Raw genomic sequence first — 15,959 nt, forward strand, 5'->3', positions numbered from 1 at the left:
GACGTGTATTTAGGAGGAGGTACCGTTCTCAGCTGCAGTGACAACAGAAACTCACTGACTGGCCACTGTATTCAAGGACATACCGCAGGAACGCTATGTAAGGAAAGTTAAGTGCGAGTATCTTACTTTTGCCGCAGTCTGGGCAGCAAGACTGACAACTGTGGTTGGCAGATTGCTGACGTGACGTGTAAGTTATAAGAGGTGGTACCATTCTCAGCTACACTATCAACAGATGCTCGCAGACTGTGCATTGTACTCAAGGACACGCGCCAGAAACGCTGGCGTCAGCAATATAAATAGTGAACTGAACCAGGCAGTTCATTTTCCAAGAATTTTGCTCTGTTTTAAATATTACGCTTTTATGCTTTATTTTTAAAAATTATGCTTTATTGTGCTTCTAACATTTGTTCATCGAGACAGTTTAATAAACAAAATCATGTTTGGGGTAGCAACGACATGTCTAAAGTGCTGTTATGCTTTTGGGTTGTACTACTAATCACACTCATCTTGTTGAGGATAATGAATTTCGTACTGCATATTTCTCATACTGTAAGATTGGCTGAATTCACAGTATGGTCTTAATTGGCCGTTTTCTTGGACTCTTCTAAATTCGAACGTTGACTAATGATCATGACCTGTTATGAACACAAAACATGTTTTATTATATCCTTAGAGAACCGTACTCTTATAAACAAAATAAACATAAATTCAGAATTCAGGAGATAAAATCTTATGTTAGCTTTCAATCACCAACCTGACAACCTGTAGTTTAGATCGTTTGACCTCCGGTTGGTAAGCGAAAAATTATTGACAAAATTTCCGACCAGAATGATACAAATCACATATCTTGACATGAACATTTTCTCGTGGACATATCAATTTGTTTGTGGTAAAAGCGAGATGTAGAGGAAACGATAAAGAAGTACATGCTGACTGTCTCTGTCGTAGTAATTTTCTTACTTGACTATCTCTCTTTAAACTACAGTGAAGGTGGATTAACATGATTGGGAATAATTTTCATAACAACGATACCAAAACCACCAACACCATCATCGTTATCATAATCATAATCATTTTCAAGGTGTGCCTCTTGTTCAGTAGTTTTGTTATAATTAATTTGGAAAACATAAGAAAGTATTATGGTGCTACAAATATTCGATTTTCGCTTAAACAACCTACAGACTCGTAGACAAACGTTATTATTAAACGTTATAAAGTAGAGATGAACAAAACTAACTGCCGCTCTCGCTCGCTGTGTTCGTTGCATTTGTCTTTCGAGTCTCGTCTCGTAACTCTCGTGCGCTTCGGGTCTTGCTAATCATTCTCGAAATAGCACTTGGTTGGCGTGGAAAGATCTCGTAACTTTGAATAACATACATCATTGAAATAAATAACATTAGAGATGTTTAATTGATACAAAAAGACAAAACAGTATCATAGTTATCAAAATGTTCTGGTTCTATTACCAGATATTACCTATTGTTATATAAATAGAAAAAAATTCTGAAATAAATTTACATTTCTAAGGAAAATAAAACATAACGTTAAATAAAGCGTTAATGATTTTTTACTTGAGATTGTACACTTGATCTCAAACATACAAAAATAACTTCTAGTCTTCCAAAGTAATTCCTAAGTACAGCATGTACTTCCTAATAAAGGCCTAGTAATTAAATAAAGATTGGGAAACGGATTATTATACTCTGAAAAGTAGAGACGATGTTTCAAATAAGCTACTTGACTGTTTATATAACAGTTGCCAAAACATAAAAGTTCAGTCTTGTATAAAAAAACTGTGACGATTCAAGGCTGCTTGACGTTCGAGAGTTGACCACTCCCGGTATCTTGATCGTTCGTTACACGCAGTCAACGATGTAGGCAATATCAAGTATATTCTATTTTCCTTGGGCAATATTGTTGTGCGGGTTTTCGGCTTTGCGGGCGCTGTTAGTCTTGAATTTCTCGATCGTTGTTCATCTCATGTAAGAAGAATGGAAAATTCAAGAATCCCAAAAATTATGATGCAATATAAACCTAGAGGACATCGTCGACCAGGAAGACCGTTAAGAAGACTGCTAGATGGGGCCGAAACAGGTCTACAGAGGCCTAATTCGTGAAGGATGATGATGATGATGATGATGATGATGTTGTTCATCTCTATTATAAAGCGTATTCACGTACTTATTGTTAGTTTCGTAAAGATATTGTAAATATATGGACAACTTTTAAAATGCAGGCCATCTTGAGGACTCTAATTAGACGTCCTTACGCCCTTGGGCAAAACGGAAAGTTCGCCCTTTTCAAATAAAATATAGGCCCTACACAGGATTTATTTTAACTTTGAGTTTCTACACTTCCCCAAAAGTAATGAAATTTTTTTGCTTAACTGAAATTGTAAACAAAAATTGAGATCAGAATGACAGTAAAGTAAGTATTTTTTTAATAAAAAATGAGTTGAATGTACTTTCATGTATAGGCTGTTGTGCTCTGTTTTTCTTAGACAGATTTCATTGTTGCTGCTTAATATTTATTTTCTCTATATCGACCACAAACCTTATTTCATTACGGTGTAGTTGTTCCTTATAGAAACACAATTTATTCTGAAAAAAATCACTTCAAAGTCATGCTAACTCCTTTATATTTACATGAACTTAAAATTGGTTTCTTCAGAACCCAGAATATTAATCTAGATACAAATGGCTTCCTTCTTGGTCTGTCATTGGCAAACATATATATTTATACTCTATACCAGATACGCTCCATTTCACCCAAGTTTTTCTACGAGCTTTCAGAAATTTGTCGCCCCTATAAACTGCCCCCCCCCCGGGCAAGTGCCCAGATTTGTCAGCCCTTAAAAACGGCACAGGCCATCTTGTAAAAATTTCATAAGCTTTACAACATTGCTAATCGTTAAATTTTCAGTGAGATAAATGTCTGAAGTCCCCTGTATACCAATTTATGCAACTACTTTAAATGTTTCATAACGAACAAGCACACACTCAACAACATAATGTTGTATGAGTTGTTATGGTGATTGACTTATATTATTGTTTCCACAGGTGTAGCGGCTAACGTCACGATCCGCGAGGCCGCGCCTCCTGCAGAGACCTTAGATTCATAGCCGACAACATGCCTCACACAGGTAAGTAGCCATCCAAGTCAACCGTGAAGAGGACTAAAAAACTTGTATCTTCTTTCCATAACCCTTCTCCACTCACGGCTGGCCGGTTCGTGATAAACATGTGATTTTATCAGGCATGCTGATGTTCGTTATTGATTTCTAAGACCGGAGTGCTAGACACAAGTGATTGTTCAGCTTCATTCTTTGCTTTCCCCGTCCCACAACGCCACCTTATTAAAGGGAATCTAAAGAACGACTGAGAAATAAAGAATGTTACGTCATTATCTTTCCAGCGTAGACAAAGTATCTTAGGAAATATGTACGATTTTTTCTTCTCTCTATTTTTTTTTTTTTTTTTGCAATTGCACCGTTAGGTGACCCGATAGCCTGATAGATTGTCGGCTTTCCAAGTAGGAGAACCGGGTTAGAATTCCGGCGAGGCTAAGTGGGCTCTGTTGTAGGTATAACGTGATGTTAGGGCAGTTTTATAGAGGTGTGTCAGTTTTCTTTGCCGACATTCCATCACTATAATAATTCACAATGGTCTTTATCAATAGTAGGCCTATAAAAAACAACGGGATACTTTTCCATAGCATGACATTTTAGGAAGTCATTTCCATAGCGAACGTTCAACGATACACGTAATCAAGAAAATACCTTCAGTTAACTCCAACTCACGAGTCTTCAGGTGTAAAAGTAGTTTGTAAAGTTGGCAAGTCTCTTTATTTAATGACACTTTCGACTGCAGAAATTATTTCTGCAGTGCTTTGGAAAAGTGACATAAGTCAGTTTCCACAAACCTTTTTTGATAATTTATTGACAACTTACACTGGTTTATGTCGATTTGATTTTTTTCTGTATGAATTATTGTAATGGGAGAAATACTTATGTCTCTTTTTCCAAGCGAGCAGATGTTCCGTAAGTTGTCAATAAATTATCAAAAGAGGTTTGTGGAAACTGACTTATGTCACTTTTCCCAGGCACTGCAGATTTAGTCAGTGTCGAAATTCATCGTGGGCGAGAAAAGAGCCCTGTGTCAGTGAAAGGGGTTTTTAGCATGCCGTAAATCTACAACATGGGATCCAATGCTTTTCAATCCTTCAGGAGAAATTAATTCTAAGAATTTCAAAATCCATCTACCTCGGGTGGATTTGAACCCATAAGCCTCGGATCCAACATCTTTCAGATGTTAAATATGGTAATTAATATAGCCTACAACTTGTCTCTGTTGTGTCAATTACAGAAAGCTAGTTCTAAAAAAGAAAAAACTTCTGTGTAATGTTGCATTCTTCTAAAAAACTGATCTATAAGAAGTACAGTAAAAAAAATTCAAAGTACTGTCTGTTCACATAGAATTATGACCTTCAATGTTGTGTTCCGCTCTAATTGCAGACTTAAGTTTTACAAACTCTAAACATTACTGGATAATGTGAGTTTACTAGTAAATACAGTGCGTACATTTATCTTTCCACGCTCGCTGTGGCAGAGCGGAGGCTACAGTGCACAGCGCAGCTGTCTACATGAGAGCGTGGAAAGATAAAATGTATGCCCTGTATAAATATTCGTACTGAAACTACCAACATACAAACGTTAGGCCTTTACTAGTTCTTGCATCAAACTGTAATATATGGATCTATGTAGCATTAAATATAAAATACACATAATGAGTTGAGTTTACCACAACCTTAAGATTTTTAAAACTAATTGATGTGCGCCTTTAGGATCATCATTAACATCATCACTAGCATCATAATCATCAACAGCAACAACATCAGCAACATTAGCATCAGTAATCGTATGTCACACAATAGGGCTCGTTCCTGTTACATTTTAGTATTAGTATTAATATTAGCATTTATTGCCTTCTTTCTGGGACTTATAAAGTATCTGTGCGACGAAACTATTTTCCGCAATTTTCTCTTATGTTTCACCCAGCTCAGAAAGAGCTGGTTGAGGACGAAACAGAAGTATAGGCTTACATGATTTCCGTTTGGAAGAACGTGACATTTTCTCTTCATAGAATTAGTCACATTATGAAATATCGTGGTAAGAACAAAATTAAGTTAATAAAACTGAAACAGGAGTATCATAATTGCCGCAAGTTATGGAAAATTTTGATTACTATCGTTAAAATAACCGAATACTAATTAAAACCTCAAACCTACCACAGAACTTTAATGACAAATGAAGAGTCCACTGCAAGAATGATGGATGTAATTTGGAATACATTTTGCAGGAGAAGCAATTGAAAGTTTGAAATGCTTAGTGCTCAAAGCTTAACTGTGATTTTTCCGATCATTACTGGACAATGACTATCAGTGTTAATGCCATATAACTCTCTACGTACATTCTATATGTCTTAAGCTATGCATTGACAGTCTTGGTTCATTTTCGACAAGAAAGTGACATCCATCATTCTTGCAGTGGACTCTTCAAATATAATGCCCTATATAAATCTTTACTATTAAGAGTTACGTCTTTCGTTATTGTCTCTCAATTTCGAATGTTTCATTCAGAAGAAAAAGCACACAATTCTGTTCTTATATTTAAAAAAAAAAATGTGAATGATGCTGACATGAATAGGTATTCTCCGAGTTAGTAGATTTCCACACCTATTTCATTATCGTAATCGATTCATTTCCCCTTTTGATCATCTAATCAACTCTGAATAGGAAAGTCCGTTAAATACAGGACTAGCTTCCTAACAAGCTGCTTATCGATAATCTTCCAGATGAGGGAGTTGCAAAATGTTAAACATTTCGTTCTTATGAATAACGTAGAGAGAACTTACTTTAACCGGGACTTAAGCGCTTGTGATTATTGGAATAGCTAGATTAAGAAGAATATTCTGGAAATGTCGTAAATCTTGTTACGTTTTATAGACCCAACACACAAACTCGTTTGTAGTTAATAAGAATTCAGCGTAAAGCAGTTTTCAGAGCAAGCTTCGTTATAATGTTTCAAAAAACTGTACCGTTAAATTAGTTCCACTTAGTTTCCTCACAGTGTGGTGTGGTGAGCCCGAAATTGAGAGCTTTTTTGTTGCTGCGAAGTGACTCCGCCGCGGGCCCTGTTCAATACAGTATTTTATACACATCAAATTATTCCACTTTGAAACAGGCCGCGATGCCGTGAGTCTCGAAGATGGTGCTAGTTCCACCATAAAGGAAACTCCCTGGATTATTATGCATATTGGTACACCGCACCTCTTGTTTGTAGACTGTATTAAAATTCTGTAAATATATTTCATGCGTTATTCCCTTTTTGCTTTACTTCTAGGCCCACATAGAGAATACTCAAGTCTCAAAAGCAGCATTCCGCCCCTTAGTCACTGCAGTAGGCATGCAAGACTTGCTAATGACAGGAAGTAACGATACATATTAATCTATTTATTTAATTTGCAAGGAAACCGTACATTTTACCGAAAAATTGCAAATGAATAAATCATTCCTTAACAGTTTCTTTAATAATTAGAGTAAAAATCAGAATCTCACGGATAGTATTTATTCTGTGAAACAATGTTAACTTTTCTACGACTAATGGTTTCCAAGTACCATAGCACACTGCTGAGCCGTACCGCAGAGAGTCCATTCTTACTTTAGTTAATCACGTCACATTCACAATAACTCGTGTCCAAATCGCAAAAATACCGTTCTTCGTTTCATAATTAAGCGTTAAGGAACTGAGACCTTACATAACCCAAGCTACAGGTTCAGCAGTTTGACGTCAGCAGCAGTGGTGGACAAAATTCCTTTCCTCGTACTTTGAGAACTATATCTCTACCGAACAAGAAGTCTAGTATCGTAACTCTCCATGTCAGTGAACCAGAACGACGAACATATAGTACAGCCGAGTGGTAACCAAACATGTGCTCCATCATCCACACCCTTAGAATAAGAAAATAACAAGCGAATAATATAAAAAAGTAATAATTTGTAATTACAAACTTCGTAATTCCCAATCTAAAATAATTTACCCATACACATGTATAATATAACATACAAAATATACAATTATGATTCTAGCATCATTATAACAAATAATAGGCCTAATGTACATTTTTATTTCATCAAAAGAAATACGCCTTTTATGTTCAGAGAAAACTAAAAACCATATGTGTACTCTGAAAATATTCATTCTATGTCACAAGAGGTACTGGAGCAAGTCTGAAATATGATACAGTATATCTTACTATCATCAGATGAACAACAACTTTGTGAATCTAATAGTGTATCTCATATGTGGCACATAATATTAAACCCATAATTGTTTTCAAGAAAATTTTTAATTTCTATTGTAATGACAGCTAGGAAGTTCGTATCATAATTCCAATGTTGAACTAGGACTGTAATGCAACCGAATGCATAGCAGCACGATACGTCAACATTTAATGAGGAATAATGCGGGAAAAAATAAATGGGTTACACACTTCTGTTTGCGTAATTATTTAATGACACATGAGTTTACTTTTTTGTAATCATGCATAATATCAACATTACGTAAATAATACAATAATAATAATAATAATAATAATAATAATAATAATAATAATAATAATAATAATAATAATAATAATACAATAACTTTTTGTGTGTTCTTTTTTTACACCATTTAATATGCTAGACTAATTTTTATTATTTTCAATTTGTATTTATATGTTCAGTTTTCTTATGTCATATTCATTCTGTCACTCCGTTAATAATGCAGATTAATTGTATTGATGTATAATTTTTCTTGTAGTTCTATTGTATTTCTGGTGGTGTGGAAGAGAAGGCCTGATGGCCTTAACTCCACCAGAGTAAATAAATAAATAAATAAATAAATAAATAAATAAATAAATAAATAAATAAATAAATAAATAAATAAATAAGTAAATAAATAAATAAATAAATAAATAAATAAACAGGATAGCTCAATTTGTTCAAAACCTAAACTATTAATATAAATTACAATATTCTTCAAACTATTCATGATTGTACACCGCTCCACAGAATCATAGTACGCGTTGTTGTGAACTGCGTATCGACTGTAGCGTGCGGGAACAGGCCGAGGCGCGGGTGACATCTATACTGCTCGCTGTACGCAACTGGAATCTATTGCTTTGGTACGAACTTCCTACCTATGATCACGACTAATCTTTGGTTAGTAGCCTACACGGACTTCTTTTTGGAGTTCGTGGTACCTTCTCCAAATACACCTATCACCTTGTAAAATCAAAGGGATTGACATCTTACAACATTGAGAAAATCCTCAGAGAAATTGCAAGGGATTCGATTCAAATTTTGTAATTTTATTTCTGTTTCAAGTAATACGATTTAATCTTCACTTTGAATTCCTTTGGAAAGTTATTGTATGTAGCCTATTTTCAATGTTCCGTTGTGAACTTATATAATAAAGTGTTTGTTTTATGGATCCTTGTGGTCACCCTTATTGAAGGGCAGTTGGTTTTAATTAATAAATCCGACATATTTTTACTGTTTTATGGCTTTCCACTTTACAGCAGTTCGCCTTTGATTCCTGCTTTCCAGAGCTTCCTATTCTCCCGCTGTCCCTCCTCCATGCCCCTCTTCACCATGTAGGCCTATGTGTGTATTCCTTCATACCATGTCTTTCTAGCTCTTCCACGCTTTCTTCTTCCTGGCACGGTCCAATTGAGGATACATTTAGGTCACCGTTCCTCCGACATCCGTTGTACATGTCCATACCACTGTAAATATATATTTTCTATCCTGTCCATAACAGTTTCATCTGCATCCATTTCTTTCCTAATAGGCTACATGTGTTTCTTACATGTTCTAGGTCTGGATATCCTCGTATTTCTCCGCAATCCATTTCTGTCGCCAATACCCTTTTCTGAATTTTTTCACTTACTGTCCAACTTTCAGAACCATATGTAAATATGCTATCAATTATTGTTTTTAGAATATATTGTTTTGTATTTCTAGTCATGTCTCTACTCCACAAAACACAATTCAGGGATCTAATAGCTTCCCAAGCATAATTTACTTTATTAATAATATCTTTTTCACACGTGCCGGAGTTATCAATTATGGATCCCAGGTATTTGAATTCCTCAAAACATTTAATTGTGGCATCATTTATCTTTAGATCATCTGAAATTCCTTAAATCCGATATATAAAAATACAAAAATTGTAATCTTTGAGACCCAAATATTGATTGAACATAAATGTGATGGTAAAGCCTTTTCCTACAACCCTAAAATATCAATTTCGATTCACGGTCGATCGATTCCATCCTCTTTTATGTAGTTTATATTTCTTCACACAGCGTTTCTAAAGCTATGGTCCGCGGACCACCTGTGGTCCCCGAGATCTGCTCTTATGATCCTTCAAAAAGTACAGAAGAAAAAATAAAAAACAAACGAATTGCGTATCACACTGGAGCTGAAAATCTCAGAATTTGGAAATGACACATGGCAATCATCTTTCACTTTTTCTCCCAGTACTGACATTTTATTAAATTTATTACCCAACCTGTCTAACGAATTCCCACTCTACTCTCAGCAACAAAAGAGGGATTTAAAGCACTATGAACGTGGTGTTTCTCGCCATCGTTTCGCTGCACATCAGCTGATGACATGTGACTAAGTACATTGGCATATCTTCCAGACGTATTCTCATAACTAAACGAACTTAATCTCTCCGTACAAGGTAATTCTTTGACTGTTCTCAATGCGCATGAGAAAATAGTGTTCGAGAGGAAACCTGGTTTGCGGGTCAGTTCCGTAAAATAGAGGATTTTTTCACTATTTCCAACCCTAGAGTCTTTTTTGGTTGAAAATGGTTTCGTTATTGGAAAAGAATTATGCAATGACGTATGTTCGCAGCTCGAAACTCTAAGGTCATAATTTGAAACTTATTTTCCAAATAAATATGACGAATTTTCATGGGTTTGTGACCCCTTTCATTGCGATATTGAAAATAAACTTTCATTGAGTGAAAGAGAACAGTTAATTGAACTCTCGAATGACACCGGACTTAAAATGAAATTACAAGCGGAATGTAAGGTTAATTTTTGGACTTTATCACAAGTGAAAAGAGAATATAGTGAACTGTACAATGGTGCTTTACAGATTATAATTCAGTTTGCTTTTACATATCTGTGTGAGAAAGGGTTTTTATCACTAACTCTAATAAAAACAAAGTACCGAAATCGACTCGATGTATGTGATGATCTCCGATTTAAGCTTACCAGCATACATCCAAATATAGAACAACTGTGCAAGAATCGGCAGGTTTATCCATCTCATTAATGCGAGTACCAACATTAATTATTTTGTTTAGTTAATTAGTTAAAGATTATCCAAACTCGAATATCCTTGATTTATTAAAAAAAAACGAAAATGAATTTTTTTCTTTTAACGTTAATTTAATTAGTTAATACTAATATAAAATTAAATGAATTAATTAATTTTGTTTAAAATATAAATATACGGTATCAAATTATGCTACAAAAATGATAAATTTGCTTTTGAAGGAAACAAGAGTAAGGTGGTCCGCGGAACTGTTCTGACTTAAAAAAGTGGTCCCCACTTCAAAAAAGTTTGAGAAACGCTGTCTTAACACCCTCTTTAACAAAATAATTTACAGCTTCCTATTTTATTCTTGAATCTGCTTAACAGTAACGAATGGAGGGTATAAATTACCAAACTACAGGTAAAAAAAATCTTTTGTTTGGCCCTCTAGCTTTGAGTAAAACAGTAGTACTGTATATGGTCGCATACATCTCTATGCTACACTCGAGAGAGAATTTACACCCACGTAAAAGTCAGAAGTTATTACACGAGAATGACTAACACGTAACAACCAGCAACACGTGTTAGGGTGTGTGCTTCTTCAAAATCCCTCATTGCTACTTTGCGCAGTTTACCATGAAGAGAACTTAGAGATAAATGCCGCTTTGGCGGATATTGATGGTACTTTTATTTCTGAAAACAGCCCGAAGAGATTCGATCCAAGGATATTTAGAATAAAGGGCGGAGCTACCGTGAAATAGCCGCGCTGACCTCAGCGGTGTCTCACGCGATACTTGTTGCGCTGGAATGAAGCGTGAAATCTGTAAGCACTAGTCTGCCAGCGGATGCCCTGGGGCTAGTAGCCTCTCTCACTGCAAACTGAAATTGGTTCCGCCACTCCGACTACGTACAGCGTGCCCCGCAACTCAGGAACCATGCCTTGTAAATTCAAGCGTGATTGATGATTATTAGAGACAGGATTTTCATGCATTATCAAATCGTAAAATATACATGCATCCATGCACTATCGAATGGCCAAATATGCACAATGAAGAAAAAAAAAAACACATTGAAAATTTGCACTATCAAAATTGAAACTTTCATTTTATTTTTGAATGGCACAATGTACTACTAACAATCTTTCCAAATTTCTAAGATATTCTTTTATCTTGATCCACTGTGCCACAAGATCTCTTCTCGAACATTTAATCGGGGGCATTGCAACACTTCACAGATCATCACAGAACACATATACAGTAGCTAATTCACAAAACACCTGTACATGTAGCCTACTGCAGACCTTCTGCCTATCTACCTTTCCAAATTAAAGGCATGGATAAATATAATAGGATACGAAACTTACTGAGTTTCCCGTAACACATGCTAGAGGCGCTAATGTAGAAATTAAGCTTGCTGCCACCTGTTGGGCGGTGGAGAACTTATTACATCTAGCAGCGCACCAAGTAGCGAAAATAAAAACGAATTACTCCATGCATTTAGCAGCGCACCTGGTGACGAAAATGTTAAACTATGCAAAAAGTATTCCCTCCCCCCCTCAACACTATTCTTAAACTAACCCAATTTGAAATAAAACATTTACATTTTTATTCCTCACAGCATCTTGCACTGAAAATTCTTACCGGAGCCAACAGGAAGATCAAAGAGACGATCTATTTTACATTACCCAATTAAAATATAACCAGACAGAGACAGAAAATAAAGCAAAAGGTTAGACAATTTGGATTGTATTCTTTGAGTATTTAGTGTACAGCGCAATGGAAAAGTCTGCAAAAACTACTTAGATAGTTCAATTTATTATTTATTACTTTACAATACATTCAACAACACTATTTTTACAACGGCCATAAACATTACTGTTTAACATTCACTGCTTATACACACACGTAGTATCACTTTATGTCCACTTATTAGGAAGTTTCTGGCTGCGATCTTGTCTTCTCGAGCAACGTCTCGAACGAACGGATAAATATAGAACTCTGGGTAACGTACCCAACACGTAGTTCTAATGTTCACCATCTACGACGTCGCGCGTTGATCATCTTATTTGAGCCCTCTGCCGTCAGATGGTGCTGACCGCAGTTTCGCATCCTATTATGTATTTATCATGTTAAGGCATGTTAGGGGAAGCATGTTACTACTATTATCGCCAAACTACAAAGTATGGGAGGGAGCAGAAGAGGCATCCTTCTAATAAGCCTCAAGGTAAGACTTGTATAGAACAGGAGTGTGGACTTCCAGTGTGACAATACAATGAGAGGATTAGCTGGTAAGGTTCAAAGTCTTCAGGTAGAAACTCTGCAAACCGTTAGCATTTCACTTATATTTTTCAGTACATATACTCAAATATTATAAGCTCAGAAATACAAAACTCTACGAGGCAACATTTATAAAATGCAGTATCATGCGATTTAATATAAAATATGCAATGAAACTATAAAAATGGACGTAATATGCAACTTAAACCTTAAAATAAGCATTATTAAACTTAAAATCTAAAAAAAAAATATGAATTATGCATGAATTTACCACTAAAAAGACCAAAACATGCAAGTATGCATGGAAAAACTACACAATTTTCGAATCAATAAGCCATGAAACGGATATTTACAAAGTTCGAGAACAGTAGTAAGCTTATATAAAAACATGCATTTGCATGGAAATCCTGTCTCTAATGATTATAGTGGAGCTAACAGCTTTTAGACACATCCCAAGTAAGAAATTTGTATTTTTATTAGAGGTCATACAGCCTGTCTCGTGACCAGGACATAGTACGAAACGGAAATATAAAAATTGGAAAAACCTTGGAGTAACAGTAACAAATAGAAGTGACAATCAACAGTTGTGATGGTGTAGCCTACAGATTTCATTTTTGTTTCGGTTTAAAAATGGAGAGTATGGGTCTATGATGAGAAGTAATTAATGAAGTCATGCAATATATTTAATGTATTTTATCTTGAATAATTTAAAGGAAAAAATTGTTCCGGAGCCGGGTATCGATCCCGGGGCCCTTGGCTAAACGCACCAACGCCCTTACCAAATGAGCTACCCAGGAACTTCACCCGACACCGTCTCAACGTTTCCCTTTATGTGCACATAACTCGAGTGGGCTGACAAGACGCCAGAAACCCACATCGAGTGCACACAAACTCTGTGCGATTTGAAATTGTGGTTTTCTGTTAACGTACCTACAACGTATATATTATATAAAACTTCGGTGTCGGGTCAAGTTCCTGGGTAGCTCAGTTGGTAAGAGCGTTGGTGCGTTCAGCCAAAGATCCCGGGATAGATACCCGACCCCGGAACAATTTTTCCTTGAAATTATTCAAGTCTGCTACACAGGAAGCTTTACCTGTAAGATAGATTTGTATAATTTTTATCTTCATACGAAGCGACATTTCGAAATTAGCCACTGCTTATAAAATATTTTACCATAATTCAATCAAAGTGTGTAGTACGTGTTTATTACCACTTCAATATTGCAAAACTCACGATTACAAATCAAACGAGTGGTAACACAGATCTGTAGCTTCTCTCGATGCCGAAATATTTCTGAGAGAGGCCGCATAGCCCAGCTAATTTTATGTGCGATTTCAGAGCCCTCATGCCCTTAGCAAAAAGAGGTGGCGTCATTGAGCGTGGTTATTTGATTCAAGGCTTAACGTGAGTATTCGGCTGTGGCTGATAATGTTGTTACCAGTTTGTATTGTAAATTCTGCCATTTTTTGTTTTACCATAGTTCCCTGAACAAGTCCTCATATTCGGTGTTGGCAAATACATGTTCTACGTAAAAAAAAGGATGAGGAAAATAAGGGACGAAAATAAAGGCAGAATAATAATAATAATAATAATAATAATAATAATAATAATAATAATAATATAATAATAATAATAATAACAATTTATTTATTTAATTATTTATTTACTTATTTATCTACTTATTTATCTACTTATTTACTTACTTATTTACTTACTTACTTACTTATTTACTTACTTACTTATTTACTTACTTACTTATTTACTTACTTACTTATTTACTTACTTATTTACTTACTTACTTATTTACTTACTTATTTATTTACTTACTTATTTATTTACTTACTTATTTACTTATTTATTTATTTATTTATTTATTTAGGCAGCGTTAAAATACAGTAGAAAAAATAATTTCATTGTTTAAACTATTAAAGCCTCTTATTTATTTCACTTTGTACCATCGAAACAACTCGCTAATCCATAACTCATACTCACGTATGTAGGTTATTTTACGACGCTGTATTAACATCTCAGGTTATTTAGCGTCTGAATGAAATGAAGGTGGTAATGCCGATGAAATGAATCCGAAGTCCAGCACCGATAATTACCCAGCATTTGCTCATATTGGGCTGAGGGAAAACCCCGTAAAATACCTCAACCAGGTAACTTGCCCTGACCGGGTTTCGAACCCGGGCCACCTGGTTTCGCGGCCAGGTGCGCTAACCGTTACTCCACAGGTGTGAATTACTCACGTGCTATGACATCACTTTGGCTAAGAACCGGTTCCGCGTGCATGAAATTTAATATAGGCCTACACACCGTTTCGGTTTTACGCAGTGCAGTAATGTGCCAGTCACTGGACTAGTAGTGAAGCTGTATGGGGAAACTGTAGCTGTCTAGTCATTTTCACTCGGCATCACGGAAGCTCGTATACATTACCTTAATATTTTTATGAAATAAAAGAAAGATTAGAATGATATGGAGAGTATTCATGGAATCAAATTTTTGCTATGGTGGTAAACGGAAGACCAGCAAGAGAAATCAATCCTTTAATATTGTCCATGAACATTCAGAGTCGGTTGACCCTGCGAATGGTAAATCCGCGCTGTAGCACTAAGTTAACTGAGAGCCCAGACTACTGAATATAAATTGCAAAATGAAACTGGAACAGACGAGATGAACCAGACGATGACAGGTATCAATTATTTTAATTAATACTGACCGATTATGAACTAACTTATTTAATTGGCGGGTTCATTTCCTGATCAAAGTAACAAGAAATTACAAAAAAAAAAAAAAAAAAAAAAAGTTGCGTCAGGTGAGTGGGGTAGGACAGGTTTTTGTAAGAGTTATATTGAAGCGAGCTGTGGATATCTCAGATGTGATCGCTGAACTACGCAATGACTAAGGACAAGGTGTGGCGATGAGTGGAAACCCCGCGGTTGAGGGACAAGAAAACTTCAGAGAGTACAACAGGTTCCTTTTGTTTAATTTGTTCATTGTTATATTAGAATTTTATATTTTTGTATTTTGTCATATAATATATATATATATATATATATATATATATATATATATATATATATATGGAGTTGATCAGTCAAAGCGTCCAGAAACTAAACGGAAAATAGGAAATGCTCTGAGGTCATTTTGAGGTAGGGAACTTGGGGTCTGCGAAGTCAGATGAAGAAATATGAGCTTTATCATGTCTATCGCTGTCGCTTATTGTTTTCCATATTTTCTGCATGTATTATTTACATTTATTTACACTTATTATTTACATTTAAGCAATTTAAATTATTATTTAC

The 15,959-nt window shown here is 35.4% G+C and overlaps 1 protein-coding gene across 1 annotated transcript in view; it reads left to right on the forward strand.

Moving 5' to 3' along the window:
* The window catches only part of Poxn (Pox neuro), a 376,716-nt gene that overhangs the window by 87,738 nt on the left and 273,019 nt on the right, over window positions 1-15,959 (forward strand). Inside the window, exon 2 of the mRNA XM_069826012.1 lies at window positions 3,060-3,142. Coding sequence (XP_069682113.1) covers window positions 3,130-3,142 — 13 coding nt within the window. The 5' untranslated portion in view covers window positions 3,060-3,129. The remainder of the gene's footprint in view (window positions 1-3,059; window positions 3,143-15,959) is intronic.

The sequence above is a fragment of the Periplaneta americana genome, chromosome 5 (genome assembly GCF_040183065.1).
Source record: "Periplaneta americana isolate PAMFEO1 chromosome 5, P.americana_PAMFEO1_priV1, whole genome shotgun sequence".
Taxonomy (NCBI): Eukaryota; Metazoa; Arthropoda; class Insecta; order Blattodea; family Blattidae; genus Periplaneta; species Periplaneta americana.